This window comes from Lepisosteus oculatus, chromosome 2 (genome assembly GCF_040954835.1).
Source record: "Lepisosteus oculatus isolate fLepOcu1 chromosome 2, fLepOcu1.hap2, whole genome shotgun sequence".
NCBI classification, from domain to species: Eukaryota; Metazoa; Chordata; class Actinopteri; order Semionotiformes; family Lepisosteidae; genus Lepisosteus; species Lepisosteus oculatus.
The window spans coordinates 5,100,671-5,119,547 of record NC_090697.1 but is presented as its reverse complement, the minus strand read 5'-3'; the positions used below and the strand labels follow the sequence as shown (position 1 = coordinate 5,119,547).

The 18,877-nt window shown below is 46.0% G+C and overlaps 1 protein-coding gene across 4 annotated transcripts in view; it reads left to right on the top strand.

Moving 5' to 3' along the window:
• Positions 1 to 18,486, top strand: part of cdk19 (cyclin dependent kinase 19) — a 74,306-nt gene extending 55,820 nt beyond the window's left edge. For all 4 annotated transcript variants that reach the window (XM_015354017.2, XM_015354024.2, XM_006626173.3 and 1 more), the window contains 3 exons: positions 770 to 848; positions 7,932 to 8,186; positions 13,655 to 18,486. In XM_015354017.2, coding sequence (XP_015209503.1) covers positions 770 to 848; positions 7,932 to 8,186; positions 13,655 to 13,780 — 460 coding nt within the window. In that variant the 3' untranslated portion in view covers positions 13,781 to 18,486. The remainder of the gene's footprint in view (positions 1 to 769; positions 849 to 7,931; positions 8,187 to 13,654) is intronic.
• The last annotated feature ends 391 nt before the right edge of the window (positions 18,487 to 18,877 follow it).

The following is an 18,877-nucleotide window of genomic DNA, read 5'->3' as shown; positions in this document are numbered from 1 at the left end:
TACCTAAAATGCAGAACTGTGAAATATTATGAAAACTGAAAGATTTCCTACTTAACCAGTTTGTTCCTTCCTATTTTTATTTGTGTCACTTATAATTACATTAGAGATCGTATTCACCTAACGTGAGGTGTTTAATAATCATGTGCTGGAAACATTTCTTAAAATGTTTCTCACTTTGTTTTTGTTTTTTCTGTGTTTTTGAAATATGTGTTAATTTATACACAAGCCAGGAGCTTCAGTTGCTTATTAGACATCTAATGTTTTCTGTTTCTAGTGCTGTCTTATTGGGAAAGTTACAAAAGACAAATGCTGGGACACTGGCAGTTTGTGAAACTTTGCTGCATTGCTATCTTAAGGCATTGTCCTATTTATAATGCAAAACAAATGCTTTGGACACATCTAGGTGATAACAAACTCCTAAACGTAGCATTTCTCTCTGACAACAGCATTAATTTATATTCCTCACTAAATACTAAATACAAATTATGTCTTGCCATAAAACTGGGGAGTCTGGGAAAAAAATCAAATGCATTCAGAAGTTATTATAATATTTTATGTAATTACCTTCAACCACTTCTGTAATTTCCTTCACTCTGGTGGTTTCAAGGTCACTTTTCTTGGCAAAATAAGTCCTCACTGATGGTGTGGGCAAGTAATGAAGTCAGCTGGACAGGTATCAAAGCCTGGATAAAAGGCTGATTGACGTTAATGTGTCCAGTGAGCTCACTCGATTGCTTTATATTAAATTTTTGCATTATTTCGCTTTCAGTGTTTTTGCTGGATGTCAAATACCATACCCTAAAAGAGAATTTCTTACTGAAGACGAACCCGAAGAAAAAGCTGATAAGGTAAAAACAGAAATGCGCATTATTAAGATTGTGTTCATAAAACAAGGGTAATACAGCCCACCTGCTTGGGGTAGTGTGCTCTTTGGGAGTTTTATGTGCTGCCTTTATAAATATTTACTGATTAAAATTTCAGAATAACTGGAGTATTAATATATTTTGCATTGTCACACACTCTTGCCTTCTCACCTGCTGTGTTCCAAAAGATGCTATATGGAAGAAGTATGTTTTTTAATATTGTCAATGTGTGTGACCTGTTAATCCTGAGTTGTTTTGCCCTCTTGCCTCTATGATATATTTAAACAGCTTTTATCCTGTGAAGTGTTATTTCACTGAGCTGAATGCAAGTTTTTGTATCCAATATCTGGACGTGAACTGTCAGTATTGTAAGATCGCTGTAGGAAAAGTACCGGTATCTGATCTGATGTGCTGCTGTACTGCAATGGTTGTGTTCTGTGACTTCTTAGGTGCACAGCAGAGAGCCTTGGTGAATGTCAGAAAAAAAAGTTGTAAGCAAAAGACAATAGGTACTGGAAAATCACAGTAACACAAACAGACTTGGGTCTTATTGAACAAAGCAGTTTGGCTGGTATTACGTTTTACTGTTGAAAGGTGATGCTAAAAATAATGGTTTATCAGACAGAAGAACCATCTGACTGGTGGCCATTGGTCTTGTCACCACCAAGACGTTCAAGGCTTTCTGTTGCAGCTCCCCTTGGGATGCCTCCAGGGGCGTGGTGTGGCAGCGAGTCCTTTTTAAACAGGCAGGTCAAGGGCAGCAGATACACAGACAGCACTTACAGTCAAAACACAAGCCAAACCAGACACACAATCTGCACTCTCTTTTTCTTCTGCTGCGGTCCCTGGTCTGTCAAGAGCTGCATGCCTAAACTGCTTTCCAGCATCAACATTTTTTAACAAAAAGATTACAATGCAATGTCCATATGCCAGTTGGTGAGTTCCTTCTTCCCTCTGGTGTGGCATATAATTGTCACACAAACTGTTTTCTGGGTGATGAGGTTCAGACGGTATCTGCCATCTTGCTGAACCTACTGCCCTGAAGGAGTATCCAAAATGGTTGCCACTCAAATGGTGGCTTTTATGCTGTTATACAGTTTAACAAAATCTATAAATTTTCTGCTTCTATTCATGTTCGAATCACCATTTGCAGTAAACTAATCCAGCTCTGTTCATAGCAAGGTCTTTGGAAAACAGACTAATCAGAGATTAGAAACACACTGTGGTCAGTTGCGTATGCAGGGAAGATGTAATACAGGAGAAAGTGAAACTAATCAAACTAATCGCTGTGATGCAATGAGTGAGGGACTTCAATCATGACTGGAAACCAAAAGCTTAACAATTCCGAATTCAGGTACAGATGTAGACAAGGGCCACAAAAATCAATGCATTCGGTCTTCAGCATTATGCTGATTTGCTGACCTGGCTGAGTAAAACTCAAGAGAGGGGGATACAATGTGAGCATGCGACAATGCACAAGTTCATGGAGTTGTGCTGCTGCATTACAGTGCACCAGGCCCGGGCTGCACTGCGTGGGTTTGAACCGTTGAATAATCGCCCAGCAGCCCTGACCTAAATGAGATACTATTACAGAATGTGTCCTGGCATGTGAAGCCTGTATTATTTGACAAACGCTTCTGAGAAGAAGGTTCCTTGAAGTCTGCCCTCTGACAAGAAGTCGGAGCAGTGGCTGGGCGAATGCAGTCAGTGGGAGATTTTCATTTGCAGGAAATAGATGGCTGAGTGCGTTCCCATGAGGGATGATTACACCGACAAAAAGCGCAGTGCAGATGTTATGTTGTCGCTGTTTACACGCAAACACGCAAACACGCAAACCTTTTGAATGCCTTTCATAGCTAAGATGGGCAAGAGATAGGCACTGTCCGCCCTGGAACCATGAAGCGAGGTGTCTGCTTTTTTGAACATCTTAATCACAGGTAGAGCAGGGCACGAGGGCCTCAGGCCACTCCAGGGCAGGGCAACAGGTCTGCACCGGGGGCGAGAGGCTGGCTCTGTTCCTCACCTGGTCCGAGCGTCAGTCTCGCATTTCAGCAGCGCTCCAGGAAGAAGAGCGGCAGGGTTTTCTGGGAGCCGCAGAAAAGAGTTCTTGCTCGTGGCCCACAGAAACACTGCCGCTGTCTGGAGAGGTAGATGTAGAAAAGGAAAGTTGTACAAAAGCAACAGTTAGAATATTAGAGCTGGAGCAAACTCAACACATTAAAGAAAATTCTGTTTTGCGAACCAGGTGAAATTACTAGAACAAACAGCAAGACATTAATAGTACATCATTACTTTTCAACCTTATTCAATTGTCCTGTTCTTGCTTTGAGACAGCGATGACTTGTTTAAAGGATAAGTTAGTTATTTTGCGACTTGCATTAAGGGAGTGTTTTTGGTAATTTTGTGTTGATCTGCCTGCCTTTTCAGATTTTAAAAGGGAACTGCAATGCTAATTTTATATTCCAGGTTTAGAATCGGCATTGATGAGCACATTTCAAACCACAATGAAAGTTAAATCTCCAATTTAGATCACAAAATAGATACTGTATGTGATCTGTATTCCAGGTTTGTGCAGCGCCATGTTCTGTAACTCAGAACGAGGCAGAAAAACTCCAGTGATGTGAAGAGGCCTTCATACATTGTAAACAAGTGGGCTTACTGTATGAATACATCTCCTTTAATCCAATAAAAAGATTGCTTTTGACATTAAGATGGTTTTGCTGAAACATACTACTTGTTAACTCTGAATGCAGGTCACATTGGAACATTTCTGCTGTGAAATGTCTGCTGCACAACCTGTACTTGTTTGATTGTACATCAGGTTACATCAGTCATTATGGTGACTGTTGAGCAGGAAGGGCTGCCTAACATTGCAATTCGGGGAAACTCTTGCTCTTGCCCGAGGTGAGACCAGGGGTTTGTGACATGGCGACTTGCAGTACTTTCACAAAGTTTCACGATCTTGTGCTTAATTCAAAATTTATAAAATGTTTCTATGACGTCAATTAATTTATTTTGTTACCGAGATTTAGGAAAATGGGACTCCAGTTCCCCTTTAACAAAGTGTTTGTGTTTAATTTAAACAATTTTTATACCAAAGAGGTATGTGCCCCTCGTAAAAGAGGTATTTTAGTCTGTGAATGAAATGTCTTTAACACACAGACAACGCTGTGTGTCCAGGCTGTAGTGTAACAGGCGGTGTGTTGTGTGCAGAAGCAGCAGGGCAGGGTGTGTGTCTCCAGGTCTGTAGTGTACCAGTGGCTGTGTTGTATGGCCCGGCTGTGTGGTGTGTTCAGGCTGCAGTGTGACGGGGCTGTGTGGTGTGTTCAGGCTGCAGTGTGACGGGGCTGTGTTGTGTGTTCAGGCTGCAGTGTGACGGGGCTGTGTGGTGTGTTCAGGCTGCAGTGTGACGGGGCTGTGTGGTGTGTTCAGGCTGCAGTGTGACGGGGCTGTGTGGTGTGTTCAGGCTGCAGTGTGACGGGGCTGTGTGGTGTGTTCAGGCTGCAGTGTGACGGGGCTGTGTGGTGTGTTCAGGCTGCAGTGTGACGGGGCTGTGTGGTGTGTTCAGGCTGCAGTGTGACGGGGCTGTGTGGTGTGTTCAGGCTGCAGTGTGACGGGGCTGTGTGGTGTGTCCAGGCTGCAGTGTGACGGGGCTGTGTGGTGTGTCCAGGCTGCAGTGTGACGGGGCTGTGTTGTGTGTCCAGGCTGCAGTGTGACAGGGCTGTGTGGTGTGTTCAGGCTGCAGTGTGACGGGGCTGTGTGGTGTGTCCAGGCTGCAGTGTGACGGGGCTGTGTTGTGTGTCCAGGCTGCAGTGTGACGGGGCTGTGTGGTGTGTCCAGGCTGCAGTGTGACGGGGCTGTGTGGTGTGTTCAGGCTGCAGTGTGACGGGGCTGTGTGGTGTGTTCAGGCTGCAGTGTGACGGGGCTGTGTGGTGTGTTCAGGCTGCAGTGTGACGGGGCTGTGTTGTGTGTTCAGGCTGCAGTGTGACGGGGCTGTGTGGTGTGTCCAGGCTGCAGTGTGACGGGGCTGTGTTGTGTGTCCAGGCTGCAGTGTGACAGGGCTGTGTGGTGTGTTCAGGCTGCAGTGTGACAGGGCTGTGTTGTGTGTTCAGGCTGCAGTGTGACGGGGCTGTGTTGTGTGTCCAGGCTGCAGTGTGACGGGGCTGTGTTGTGTGTTCAGGCTGCAGTGTGACGGGGCTGTGTTGTGTGTCCAGGCTGCAGTGTGACGGGGCTGTGTTGTGTGTTCAGGCTGCAGTGTGACGGGGCTGTGTGGTGTGTTCAGGCTGCAGTGTGACGGGGCTGTGTGGTGTGTTCAGGCTGCAGTGTGACGGGGCTGTGTTGTGTGTTCAGGCTGCAGTGTGACGGGGCTGTGTGGTGTGTTCAGGCTGCAGTGTGACGGGGCTGTGTTGTGTGTCCAGGCTGCAGTGTGACGGGGCTGTGTGGTGTGTCCAGGCTGCAGTGTGACGGGGCTGTGTTGTGTGTTCAGGCTGCAGTGTGACGGGGCTGTGTGGTGTGTTCAGGCTGCAGTGTGACGGGGCTGTGTGGTGTGTTCAGGCTGCAGTGTGACAGGGCTGTGTTGTGTGTTCAGGCTGCAGTGTGACAGGGCTGTGTTGTGTGTCCAGGCTGCAGTGTGACAGGGCTGTGTTGTGTGTCCAGGCTGCAGTGTGACGGGGCTGTGTTGTGTGTTCAGGCTGCAGTGTGACGGGGCTGTGTGCTGTGTTCAGGCTGCAGTGTGACAGGGCTGTGTTGTGTGTCCAGGCTGCAGTGTGACAGGGCTGTGTTGTGTGTCCAGGCTGCAGTGTGACAGGGCTGTGTTGTGTGTCCAGGCTGCAGTGTGACAGGGCTGTGTTGTGTGTCCAGGCTGCAGTGTGACAGGGCTGTGTTGTGTGTCCAGGCTGCAGTGTGACAGGGCTGTGTTGTGTGTCCAGGCTGCAGTGTGACAGGGCTGTGTTGTGTGTTCAGGCTGCAGTGTGACGGGGCTGTGTGGTGTGTTCAGGCTGCAGTGTGACGGGGCTGTGTGGTGTGTTCAGGCTGCAGTGTGACAGGGCTGTGTTGTGTGTTCAGGCTGCAGTGTGACGGGGCTGTGTGGTGTGTCCAGGCTGCAGTGTGACGGGGCTGTGTTGTGTGTCCAGGCTGCAGTGTGACGGGGCTGTGTGGTGTGTCCAGGCTGCAGTGTGACGGGGCTGTGTGGTGTGTTCAGGCTGCAGTGTGACGGGGCTGTGTGGTGTGTTCAGGCTGCAGTGTGACGGGGCTGTGTGGTGTGTTCAGGCTGCAGTGTGACGGGGCTGTGTTGTGTGTCCAGGCTGCAGTGTGACGGGGCTGTGTTGTGTGTTCAGGCTGCAGTGTGACGGGGCTATGTTGTGTGTTCAGGCTGCAGTGTGACAGGGCTGTGTTGTGTGTCCAGGCTGCAGTGTGACGGGGCTGTGTGGTGTGTCCAGGCTGCAGTGTGACGGGGCTGTGTGGTGTGTCCAGGCTGCAGTGTGACGGGGCTGTGTTGTGTGTTCAGGCTGCAGTGTGACGGGGCTGTGTTGTGTGTTCAGGCTGCAGTGTGACGGGGCTGTGTGGTGTGTCCAGGCTGCAGTGTGACGGGGCTGTGTGGTGTGTTCAGGCTGCAGTGTGACGGGGCTGTGTGGTGTGTCCAGGCTGCAGTGTGACGGGGCTGTGTTGTGTGTTCAGGCTGCAGTGTGACGGGGCTGTGTTGTGTGTCCAGGCTGCAGTGTGACGGGGCTGTGTTGTGTGTTCAGGCTGCAGTGTGACGGGGCTGTGTGGTGTGTTCAGGCTGCAGTGTGACGGGGCTGTGTTGTGTGTTCAGGCTGCAGTGTGACGGGGCTGTGTGGTGTGTCCAGGCTGCAGTGTGACGGGGCTGTGTTGTGTGTCCAGGCTGCAGTGTGACGGGGCTGTGTGGTGTGTCCAGGCTGCAGTGTGACGGGGCTGTGTGGTGTGTTCAGGCTGCAGTGTGACGGGGCTGTGTTGTGTGTTCAGGCTGCAGTGTGACGGGGCTGTGTTGTGTGTTCAGGCTGCAGTGTGACAGGGCTGTGTTGTGTGTCCAGGCTGCAGTGTGACGGGGCTGTGTGGTGTGTTCAGGCTGCAGTGTGACAGGGCTGTGTGGTGTGTCCAGGCTGCAGTGTGACAGGGCTGTGTTGTGTGTCCAGGCTGCAGTGTGACAGGGCTGTGTTGTGTGTCCAGGCTGCAGTGTGACGGGGCTGTGTGGTGTGTCCAGGCTGCAGTGTGACGGGGCTGTGTGGTGTGTTCAGGCTGCAGTGTGACAGGGCTGTGTTGTGTGTCCAGGCTGCAGTGTGACGGGGCTGTGTGGTGTGTCCAGGCTGCAGTGTGACGGGGCTGTGTGGTGTGTTCAGGCTGCAGTGTGACGGGGCTGTGTGGTGTGTTCAGGCTGCAGTGTGACGGGGCTGTGTGGTGTGTTCAGGCTGCAGTGTGACAGGGCTGTGTTGTGTGTCCAGGCTGCAGTGTGACGGGGCTGTGTGGTGTGTTCAGGCTGCAGTGTGACGGGGCTGTGTTGTGTGTCCAGGCTGCAGTGTGACGGGGCTGTGTTGTGTGTCCAGGCTGCAGTGTGACAGGGCTGTGTGGTGTGTTCAGGCTGCAGTGTGACAGGGCTGTGTGGTGTGTCCAGGCTGCAGTGTGACGGGGCTGTGTTGTGTGTTCAGGCTGCAGTGTGACGGGGCTGTGTTGTGTGTCCAGGCTGCAGTGTGACAGGGCTGTGTGGTGTGTCCAGGCTGCAGTGTGACGGGGCTGTGTGGTGTGTCCAGGCTGCAGTGTGACAGGGCTGTGTTGTGTGTCCAGGCTGCAGTGTGACAGGGCTGTGTGGTGTGTTCAGGCTGCAGTGTGACAGGGCTGTGTGGTGTGTCCAGGCTGCAGTGTGACGGGGCTGTGTTGTGTGTTCAGGCTGCAGTGTGACGGGGCTGTGTTGTGTGTCCAGGCTGCAGTGTGACAGGGCTGTGTTGTGTGTCCAGGCTGCAGTGTGACAGGGCTGTGTTGTGTGTTCAGGCTGCAGTGTGACGGGGCTGTGTTGTGTGTCCAGGCTGCAGTGTGACAGGGCTGTGTTGTGTGCAGAACCAGCAGCAGCAGCAGCAGACGGGCCCCCAGCCTCAGGCCCAGCCTCAGGCCCAGCAGCAGCAGGCAGTGCCGCAGCAGGCCCCCTCACAGCAGAGCGGCGCCCAGACCAACGGCACGGCGGGGGCCGGCGGGGGGGGCGCCGGGGGCGGCGGGCTGCAGCACAGCCAGGACCAGGGACCCCCCAACAAGAAGCCGCGGCTCGGGCCGTCTGGGGCGAGCTCCGGCGCGGGCGTCATGCAGTCCGAGTACCAGGTGAGATCCCCAGGCCTCTCCTTAGTGTGTAATAATAACAAACTCTTTTATATATATTTTTATATTTTATATAGCGCCTTTAAGGGCGGCTTCTCAAAGCGCTTTACAGAACAACAACAACAACAATAAATAAAAAGAATACACAACATAAAACCCAATTCCAAAACACAGAGGAGACCGTGGATGGTGGTAGTAAGCGAAGTAGGAGCAGAGGGGTAGAGAATGGAGCCAGTGAAGTAGAGGTGTACTGTAGCTGCCAGGAGAACCTGCAAAACTGCAGCAGCTAGATCCGTAAGGAAAGAGAAGACAGAATGCACACCCATAACTCCCAGAGGTGCAGCCCGGAGACAGCTGGAAGTGCGCTCTGTACTCCTTAATACACTTGCTGTCAGCGGTTCTGCACGACAGCCTCCCTCGGCTCACACACGTTGGGCTTCCTGGAGATCCACTGGACTATAGGAAGGCTGCCCAGCCACCCACCTTCCCCACGAAAGGAGACCTAGGCTTTGTTTTAAATTAGAAGGGCTGTTAGGTGAATAAACAGACCCGCTTGATCATATACACTACATTCGAGATTCATGTACCAAGACCAACACGTATGCAAACACCACCAATGCACACACGCATGCTCAGAAATAAAATATCCTCTTAGAATTGGTTCTCACAGCTTTTCACCTTTCACATCAATCAGCTCGTTAGGTGTCGACACTAATTCCGTGGTCATTGAATCCGGTTTTAATGGGTTGAAATAGGCAACCCAGAATGGCACAGTCTCCTTATTTCTCAAGGCGGTCCTTGGCCCTCTCCTCGAGATCTGGACTTCTTCAGTGTCAGTCGTGTGCTGCACTTGACTGACATGAGGGGCTAAGCGATACGTCCAATTCCGACTCCTAATGGAGCTGCTGTGCGCAGAAATTCTTTAACGTGCCCTTTGATTGGACCATTATAGGGTTTGTCACGGGACAAGTGATCATATAGATCACAGCGAGGTCTCTTTCTTTTGACACCTAATGTTTCCCTGCCAATATTGGGGTGATGGAATTAGTGGGGTACCAAAGGGATCTGTACTAGGACCACTGCTTTTTTAAATCTGTGTTGATGATCTAGACTGTGGTTTAGCTGGGAAACTACCCACTTTTGCAGATTAGGAAGATTAGTTCCTACTTTTTGAAGCGGCAAATGAAATTCAAAGACATTTAGGTCCAATGTAGACATGTTCCAGCAGCAAAAGCAGGCAAATGGCAAAATTATGAATGATCCATGCCGATTGGGAGACACTGAGCTAGAGTCTACAATTGAAATAGATTTAGTCTTTTTTTATGTTGACACATCATTTATATCTTCTAGACAAGATTTGAAAAAGAGGCAAACAAAATACTAGGATAATTAGTTAAAAGCATAGAATAATGTTGTGTTAGAACTGTATGATGCACTAGTCAGGCCTGATTTAGCACATTGTGTACAGTTTTAGTCACCACACTATAAAAGAGATGCTGCTGCTCTGAAGTCAGTCCAGAGACGTGCCGAAAGGTCAGTGCTGGGGCTTAAGGGAGTGTCCTGCACTACCAGACCCTGACTGCTTTCCAGAAATGTCTAGATTAGATCCCTGGCCTCCTCTTGTTTGCAAAACGTTCTTATGTACCAACTTCTTTCAGCAGTTCGATGACAATAATACTAAGAAAAGAACGCTTTAAAACTGGAAATGTAATTACCTTCCGTTCAATTTATTTGTTCAAAACTTTTTTTCTCAGATTTTCTGTTTCTGTTCTGTCATACAGTTTAGAAAATGGTGTAATGCGTGTTCTTAAGCTCGATACCGCAAATGTGGTATTTCTGCTCAATCGTGATTTTAAAGCACATTATTATATGCAAAAGAGGCCATTCAGCATTCCACTCAGTTTAGCAGATTGCTATGCGGTCGTTCAGGCTGGAGTTGTGTTATTTTGTCCCGGTGAAGTATGAGACCTCCCTCAGCGCGAGGAGAAAGGGTTTTTGGCACTAGTATGAGGTGTGCTCTGTGCAGACTAGTCAATGTAGGCCAGTGTCAGAAAACTACTACTGATTTGGCACAATCTGCTTAATGCTAATATTTTGTTTATCACATCTGAGAAAATCACATCCTCCCCAAGTATTGCTTCTTTGAGGTTCTGAAATAATATTTCAGTATTAACTAGGGCTTTCAGCTCAGAAACATTCGTCGTCCTCTTGGGCATTAATGCTCGTTGACAAATGCATTAGTGGCAGTATCAACAGGAATATATTTTCTTTATGGAACACAATACGAAGGTTGAGATTAAAAGTGCTGTCACATATCCTACCTCTTAAAACAACTGCGAGGCATTTGATCAGCTGTTTTGCATGTTCTCTGTTGACCTGTTACATGTTCCTCTTTTCCAGTATTCCTATCGCTGTCTGGTGACAGTGCTCACTTCTGTCACCCTGCCTTGGGGGGGTTTGTTACGCCTGGTGGGAGATAAACAGTGATGTTCCACATCAGCCCTGTCAGTTGATTGTAGTTCTTCAAAAACTCTATATCAGTCTTTACATTGAAGTCATGCGAGCGAGTCAGAAACAGGAATGTCCTGTTCTTTACTGTATGTGTTGGATTTATTTTCGCTCTACTTAATGATGCATTAAACATTGTACAGTTCCATCTAATGGAAAACATTTCTTTGTAGATTTCATTTTTTTATGTAAACTTTTAAAACATCGTCTATTGAGTACTGTACTGTTTAAACGAGTTATTCAGTAGTGGTTCATCACCTGACTTTTGAATTTGGAAAGTAGCTGACTCTTTCACTACAGTTCAGAATATTCCCGTTTTGCCTGAAGCTTTCTCTCCCTTCCACAAAAGGGCTTTGTTAAACAGCTGTTCATTGAGATATATACTTTCTAATGTTCTAATGTAATGAATGTTTGCCGTAATCCAAGAATTGCATTTCAAAAGAATGTAATTTGCAAAGTCGTCTCGGGAATAAGTGCTCAAAGACAAACCAACCATTTTCTTTAATGTAATCTTTTCTGTCACAAACATATAGGTTGCTCAAATAATGTTTTCTCCTGACATTGTAAATGTGTATTTAATAAGTTGGAATTGCCAATATGTTTGGTTTTGTACATACTGTCCCTAAAAGTACTTTGTATACATTTACATTTTCTGTTCGTAACAGGAGAAGTACAATCCAGGAGGAAAAGAGTTCTTAAAGACACATTGACTTTATTTTAGTTAATTTTTCAAGTCCTGTTTGTTTAAATGAAAGCAAAGCATTTGTTGTTGGAGAACATTCCAGATCACTGTGTCTTCAACACCGCCTTCTCTCATGAGGAACTGCTGTGTCCTAAACAATCTGCTATTTTTTGTAGATTTCGCCAACAGCCACTGTGGCTGTTTCTTTTATTGAGTTCACGACTTAAGCGTCTTAACAAAAAAAGATTTAACCTCTGGATTAGGAACAGCACAAACACAAGAAACATTGTTCGCAAATGAGATGTGGCCATTCTGTGTTCTAGCAAGAAATGTCACATATGTAGCTGGGTAGCTTATTCCAGAATCCCACTTTTTGTAAACCTTAGTGCCTCCTGTCCTGTGTTTTTCAATGCACTTCTCCTTCTCTGGTTTGTGTTCAAAGCTGTAACAATTTAAGTCTTGTAGCCTGTCGGTGTAGGACATTCCTTTGAGCGCTGGAAGGTGCCTATTTGCTCTTGCCTGGCCGGATTCCAGAGCAGCCAAATCCTTTCTGTCTCGTGGTGCCCAGCGCCGTGCACAGTCAACAGAAGCCCTCGCGTCTTTCCCCTTTCATTCTTGCTCTTTGTTTTTGCTTCCTTAATGCAATACCTTGTACTTGTCTACAGGCAGTGTCATCTTTCAGGTGTTTTCACTGCAGAGCTCCACCTGTGTCTCAAGGGCGTCGAACATATTTCTACGGCTCTGCTCATAGCCCTGCGAGAGCTCTCTGGGGTCTGCAGACTGTGCTTTTCCTCCACTGGAGATATGTTAAGTGCGATTTCGGTCGTTCCTACAGAACAGTAGTTCCTGCAGTAGTGACAGTAATGCATTGACTGGGGTGCGCATAAAGAAATTGGAAGTTTGTCTCCCTCTTCAGTAGTGTATAAAGCACCCGACTGTGTTCATTGTGTCCTGTGGAAACACAGACAGCAGTGACAGGGGTCAGCGCTGCAGAGCAGAGTGTCAGTTTTGTCACTGTGTTCTGGCCCTGACAGACTCGCCCTAACAGAACAGAGGAGATTACGCACGACAGGGGAGCACCTAGACAGGATTTCCCAGAGTACGATTAATCTCTTCTGAACCTGCTTAGAAAGCGTTCAGGAGGTTGAGATGTGTCACCTTGCAGCACACAGCTCTATATTTAGAAAGGACTGAGCCTGCACATGGACAGCTGTGGCATTCCAAGTCACCGCTCAGCAGAGGTATAAATATCCACGCAGTGTGCGAGCCCGCACAGGGCTGTACGGACCCGCCAGCTCTCCGCATTGTAGCCCCGCACTTGTAGGCTTTTGTCTTCAGACGATGCCTTCTCTGCTTGACTTTTACTTGGCTCTCCCTTGGGATGGGCTGACTCTCACTGAGGTCAATCAGCGGGGAGCTTGATCTGTAACAGTCCCGAACACCAGGTACCGCTGGAGCTTCTGAAAATGTCCGCTGTGTGGTCATGTGTGTAGAATTCCCATATGTGTTCTTCCATTCCAGCGTTTTCAATCCCACGATGAGATTTCTTTGTCAACACTGGGCTTTCAACAACGACAATAATAATAATGAATGATCTCACAGTGTTACATGTGATGACATCGCAGGGATTTGGAAGAGAATATTGCCATCAAGTGGCTCACAATTTATTGTGCGTTCGTAACCTGTTCTCGAGTCGTGTGACTCACACTCCCTCTGAGCCGTGTGGTAATTAACGATCATTTGCGCAAGGACCTTCAATGTGAAGCTCCAAGGACAAGAAGAATAATGTCGACACTTAGGGAGACACTGACCGTTCTATACAAACTTAAATCAACACAGCCCCTGACACCTGTGTTACACTCCCATTTCTTCACTCTGTCGCTCACCGGCATGGAATTAAGAGGCTTGAAGCCATTTCTACACATATTTTATTTTTTTATTGAATGACTTGCTTCCTGTCTCTTTCTCTTGTCACGCTAAGTGCACATGTGCAGCAGATGTGTTTCCTTTTTCTGTTTTTCAGTCCAGATTGTTTTTCATGTTTAGAAATTGATTGGCCAGCAATTTTCACGTCATTTGACCCACTGCCTGCTTCTTAAAAGAAAGTCTTGCTTTTTAAAAATCACTTTGCATGAAAGCTGCTGTAACTCAGTTAATCGGAAACTTTAGATGACTAAACTTTACAATTCGAGCTTGGGATGACAGCTAACATACAGTAAGGGACTTGTGGCAAGGTGAGCTACCCACTGCTGCTGTTGATCTTTCTTCCTTCTCCCTGCAGCACTCCAGCTCACGACTGGGTTACCAAAGCAACGTCCAGGGTTCTGCTCAGTCGCAGGGCACTATGGGATACTCCTCCTCGTCTCAGCAGAGCTCCCAGTACCCTCACCAGTCTCACCGGTACTGAGGCGCTTCCACGAAGAGAAGCAGAATGGAAACAAAAAAGGAACCAAAAAGACTGACCGTTTATTCTAGGCCTCTGGTGACGAAGAGCACCAGGAATTGTTTCATTTTGTTCCCAATGTTACCTTGCCTTTTTTTTTACAGTACAAACAAACTAAGAAAAAAAAACAAGGACTTTTTTTGTGATACTATTAAATAGACTTGTCTGTCTAAACCCTGCCATACAGACGATGCTGGGGTTGAACCATAGTGCTTAAAGTACAACAGTTCTTCTCGAAGAGGAATTGCAGACCTGTTCATTTCTATACAGCACCTTTTCTATGTGTTTTAACAAGAGCCCCGTTTTGTTTGCTGCTCCGTAGAGTTTTAAGTTTACTTTCGAGCTCTCTTGTTTTGTAAATATTTTTATATACAGGACTGGGGGGATGAGCGCGCGGGAGAATGCCCTTATCCCCCCCACGCCCCCCCCCCCACAGACTCTGATCTCGGATCTTGATGTCCTGAACAGGAACAAACCTTTCTTCAGCAGCTGCAGCTGCAGTCAGCTTTTTAAAACCTAGCTCGCTTAGGAGGAGCAGCAGCTGAGCAGCCTGCATGTCCTTGCAGGGAATATCGAAATATACAGTATGTATACATTTATGCTCATAATGTTTTGGGGTTTTTTTAATATGGAGCCAGGCGGCCTGTATTTATACAAATGTGCACTACTGGATATGCTGACAGAATCCTCCCCTCCCTCCTGCCTTCCGAGGAGAGTGAACAGAGAAGACTGCTGTCGCACGATCGTGCTTGGCAATAAAGCAGAAGGTGCTCCCGTTCCGCTACAGGTGGGATTCCTCTCTGCTTCCTGGACATCCGCACAGCTCGACACAGGGGTCCTTTCCAGACCAGCGCTAGAAGAGAGATGGCACATTTCTGTCCCTGAATTCATTGAGACGGGGGAGTGACCCTCACGATCCTCAGCCTATCACTGCACTCACCTAGGAGACTTTTTATTTTTTACTTGGGATTTTTATGAAGCATTGTTTTTATATCTTGCAGCACTTGTTTTCTTTTTTCTTCTTGTGAAGAACATTTTTGTAAAGAGCAGTCACTGATGGGCTGTTCTCTCTCTCTTTTTCTTTTTTTACACTAAGAGCTGTCAGGCTGTGTTGCTCAGCTGCCCCATGATGGTATTCTTGGAGTTATGATTTAGGATTTTGTGGAAACAGCAGCCCTTTGCAGTGGGAATTAGGAAACGGGGGAAGCTGGTTGCGTCTGTTGTCGAGACCATTACCTCATGTTGATTAATTTTGTAAAAGTACCGTCTGGCAGTGGTGTTGTCAGCATGGCCTGTGAAAGGTTCAGGGACAGAGAGAGAGAGTGGGATATTCTAAAACACTTGGGTGAAGACCCAGATAGCTTGGCCCTACACACACCAGATGGATGGAGCACTGAGTATTTCATTGAGCGGCATGCCAGACAATGTTTTATTATTGTTGTTGTTGTTGTTACTCACTTTGGTGGTATCTGTCCTGTGAAAATAAGAGACCGGAGCTACATTGCTGGCCTCCAACAGAGACTAATGTGAAGATGCGGATAATGATGCACACCGAAACACCAGTTGCCAAGAATGGGGTCTGAATCTCAGAGGCCAGTATAAGGCGATGCCACATCGCCCTCTAATGGTCAGAGAGGGAATTGAGATCCTTTCCCACACCTCGTTAAGATCTCGTGAAACCTCCTGGAGTGGTGGTGTCACCAAGAAAAGTGACCCGGAGTGTTTTTTTAAGCAGCAGATACCAGTCGTCCCTTTGATCTCTTTTCCCTTCTGTTCTTTTACCCAGATAACTGTGTGAGGATCCAAAAAAATCATGTAGTCCTGTCTTGTCAGCATCAGGGAGCTTACTGGTAAGGCGTAGTTGTACACACTATCAGTACTGCCACTGCTGCTCAGACATTGGAGAGTCTGTAGCGTTCGTACATGGGAACAGTTTCTGACCTTGTCATGGTCAAGTAGCAATACAAACTTGGATTTTTGCAGGAACTCCACAGTCAGGAGCCTTGTTGTTGACCGTTCGTTGACAACATGAACCACCTGAAAACAATTTTCATGACGTCTGATGAAACGACTGCCTTTCTCCCAGTTTTCTCCCTTCTGTGAATCACCATAGACTGACTGATAAAAGAGCTGTTGTAACCCAGAACTTGGCAGCCCTCCTTGCTGGGTGCCATGAGGTGAAAGTCAGATGTGTAAAAGGCACTGCTCCTTTTTTAAACACATTTCTTAGGACTGATCCAGCCTTTTTGTATATCTGTTTTTTTACAAAAATTGGTTACATGTTGGGGTTTTTTTTTACGGAACTGTTTTAATTTTTGTTTTAGTCCCCCAAAAATTGCTGAGTATGACCGTTGTGATATACAGACTTGAAGAATTGTGGTATACAATGTAACACATAGCAGCAGCAGCTTTTTCTTAAAGGAAGATGTATAAATGACCCTTTTTGACACAGTGTTAAGGTGTTTCCTGAAAACCTTAGTGGTAGCCACATAATGTACTACTCTAAAGCAGTAGATACCATACTAAAGCTCATGATATTGTGTTGATTTTATCTCAGAAGTGTGTTGCAACTGTACTCATCCTCTGTTTCAATGGCAGGGCATTAATGCGAGTCTGTTGTTCCTATGCAAATGTATATCTACCCGAAACAGATTGGAAATATCATCGTCATTTCACTTGCAGAATCAGTCAGTACTGTTTTAGATTCCCGCTACTCCTTGAAAATCTTATGTTTTACTTTCCGTTTTTGGCTTTGGTCTCCAGCAGTCCAGTTTCGGAATCAGTACTGTCTTTTCCAGAGGTTGCTTTGCCTTTTTGTCAGAATCTCCCGTCCGTATCATAACACAAGTGAGGATCCCAGACTGAATTAGAAAGGTCCCGACCGGAGGCCTTTGAATTTCGGGATTCAAAACAAGACCTGTGCTGTACTGTAAAAGTAAGTGGAGGTTCCTACGTTTCCACTGATGTGTGACGGGAAACACCCTGCATTCTGGCGTGCTACTCTTACAGTGACGACGCACTTCTGCAGAAGGGAGTACTGTATATAGCAAATAGCAGAATGGAGCCTGGGGTATACATACTGTAGGCTTTGGAAACCAGTTACAGCAACTGGTCTGATTGGATTCTGACTGGAGTAAAAGGAAAACACATGATGAAGAGGAGGGTGTGCTTCTGTTTGGGATGATGTTTAAATGCTTTAGGGTAGTAATGCCTCCTGTGCAGCAGTGTTATTTTCTGTGCACGTGTGTTATTCTAAAACAGCTGTTGTCGGTAGGGAGCTCTTCAGCGGTTTTGTTCTGGCTTCTTCAGTTTTTCTTTTTTTTTTTACTGAAGTGATGCACTTCAGTACGTGGACAGTGCCTTTTGGAGTCTGGGTATTAACCTCGGCGTCACAGTCCAGTTCTAACCTCAGTTTTGCCTTCTTGAAGAGGTTTGTCCATTTCCCCAGCTTGTGTCTTTGCCGAATTTGATTTATTTGCAGCAAAATGTGACGGTCGCTAGATAGAGTGCTCTTAAATGAATTTCTGTCTCATTAAACAGAATATTGTGGAAAGACGGTTTAGTGAATGAAATGCTTTTCTGTTCTAAGGAATATTAACTATCATCATTTAAATGAATTTGAAATATTGTACATAAGACCACATTTTAAGAGTTCTTCATTATCATGGAATAGAAAAATGTATTTGCTATGGTAATTGTCCTTAATGCACTGTTATTGCCGAACTATTTAGTGGTAAATTAATACTATTTAATATGTTTTGTTTGTTTTTGTTTTTTAATGTCTTGTTTAGACACTAAAAAATGACAAAAGAAATAAGGACAGAGAATGTCCATTTTAACAATCATGTATGAGAGTTTTTTTATATAGTATATATAAACAATAGTGCACTTCTAAAACTGCACCTGTTCACATTGCCCCTTGTTAATGTGTGTTGCATGTGCTTGTCTTTTTCAGTCCAAACCTTTCAGCACTTAAGTCACTCATTCAGTTATGTGTATATATATGCCAATACATTCACAGAGACTGGACATAAGTAAATAGATGCCCAAGTTTGGAAGGAATACACGTTGTCTCATGATACAATACAGTGTCTGCTGCCATTAGGCAGCCCTGTGCTCTGTTTCTTAGTTGTCTCAGTTTCTTTCAGTGTTTATGTTGAATTTGAATGTAGGAAAGAAACTGGCTATGCTGTCAACCAGACACAAGACCAATCCTCAGTTGTGTCTCAGAAGCAGAAGCCTTTCCTGCGCAAAGTCTGGGTTTCACCAAGTGTTAACCCCCAGAGCACTTCAGAATAAAAATCCATATCAACTTTCACCCCCCCAAAGACTCAAAATGGCCTACTTAATGCAAATAAAGCAAAGAAATTTGGGTAAAGGTGTAAAAAAGGCTTTTCTTTCCAGATCTGGGTGCCTGTTTCCTTACATCTGTTTTCTGTGTGTGTCTATACTCGGACCTTATTTAGAATATCTGCTGTGATTCCATAGCTTTTTCAACTAAGGCAATATGAGAATAGCACAGTGCAGGAAAAATAAAAAATAAAAAATACTAGTACAGCTGCTTTTAGCAAAGTTGTCTTAATTTCACTGTAAAAATGACTGTTAAATGAGAAAAAAGTCATGTATATTTATTTTATATTCTCTATTGTAATAAAATTTCTTTTGCTTCAGATGTGATGTTTTGTGGTTGTTTTATTTGATAATTCCCTCACTGTTTGCAGGTTTAACTGAAATAAAATAACATGCTGCATTTTTGGTTGTTTTCTACCAGTTTAATTTGTAAGGCATTTAATTCTTTTGTCCCCCAAAATCCCATTATTACTGATAATGGTTTGCAAACAAGCACACGAAGCCATGATGAATGTAAGATGGCTGTTAAAATGCATTTTAAAGATTTAAACAAACTTTGGTCAGGCTTGAATTAGTGAATGTGAAAGGGGTTCCCATGCAGTAGTGTTCAATACGGTGTGTATTAAATCTCCAACCTTGAAGGAGACATCTTCGGCTAAGCTCTCCATTGGAAAACAGCTTAAGAATTTGCTTTGATCATTCCTGCGGAGC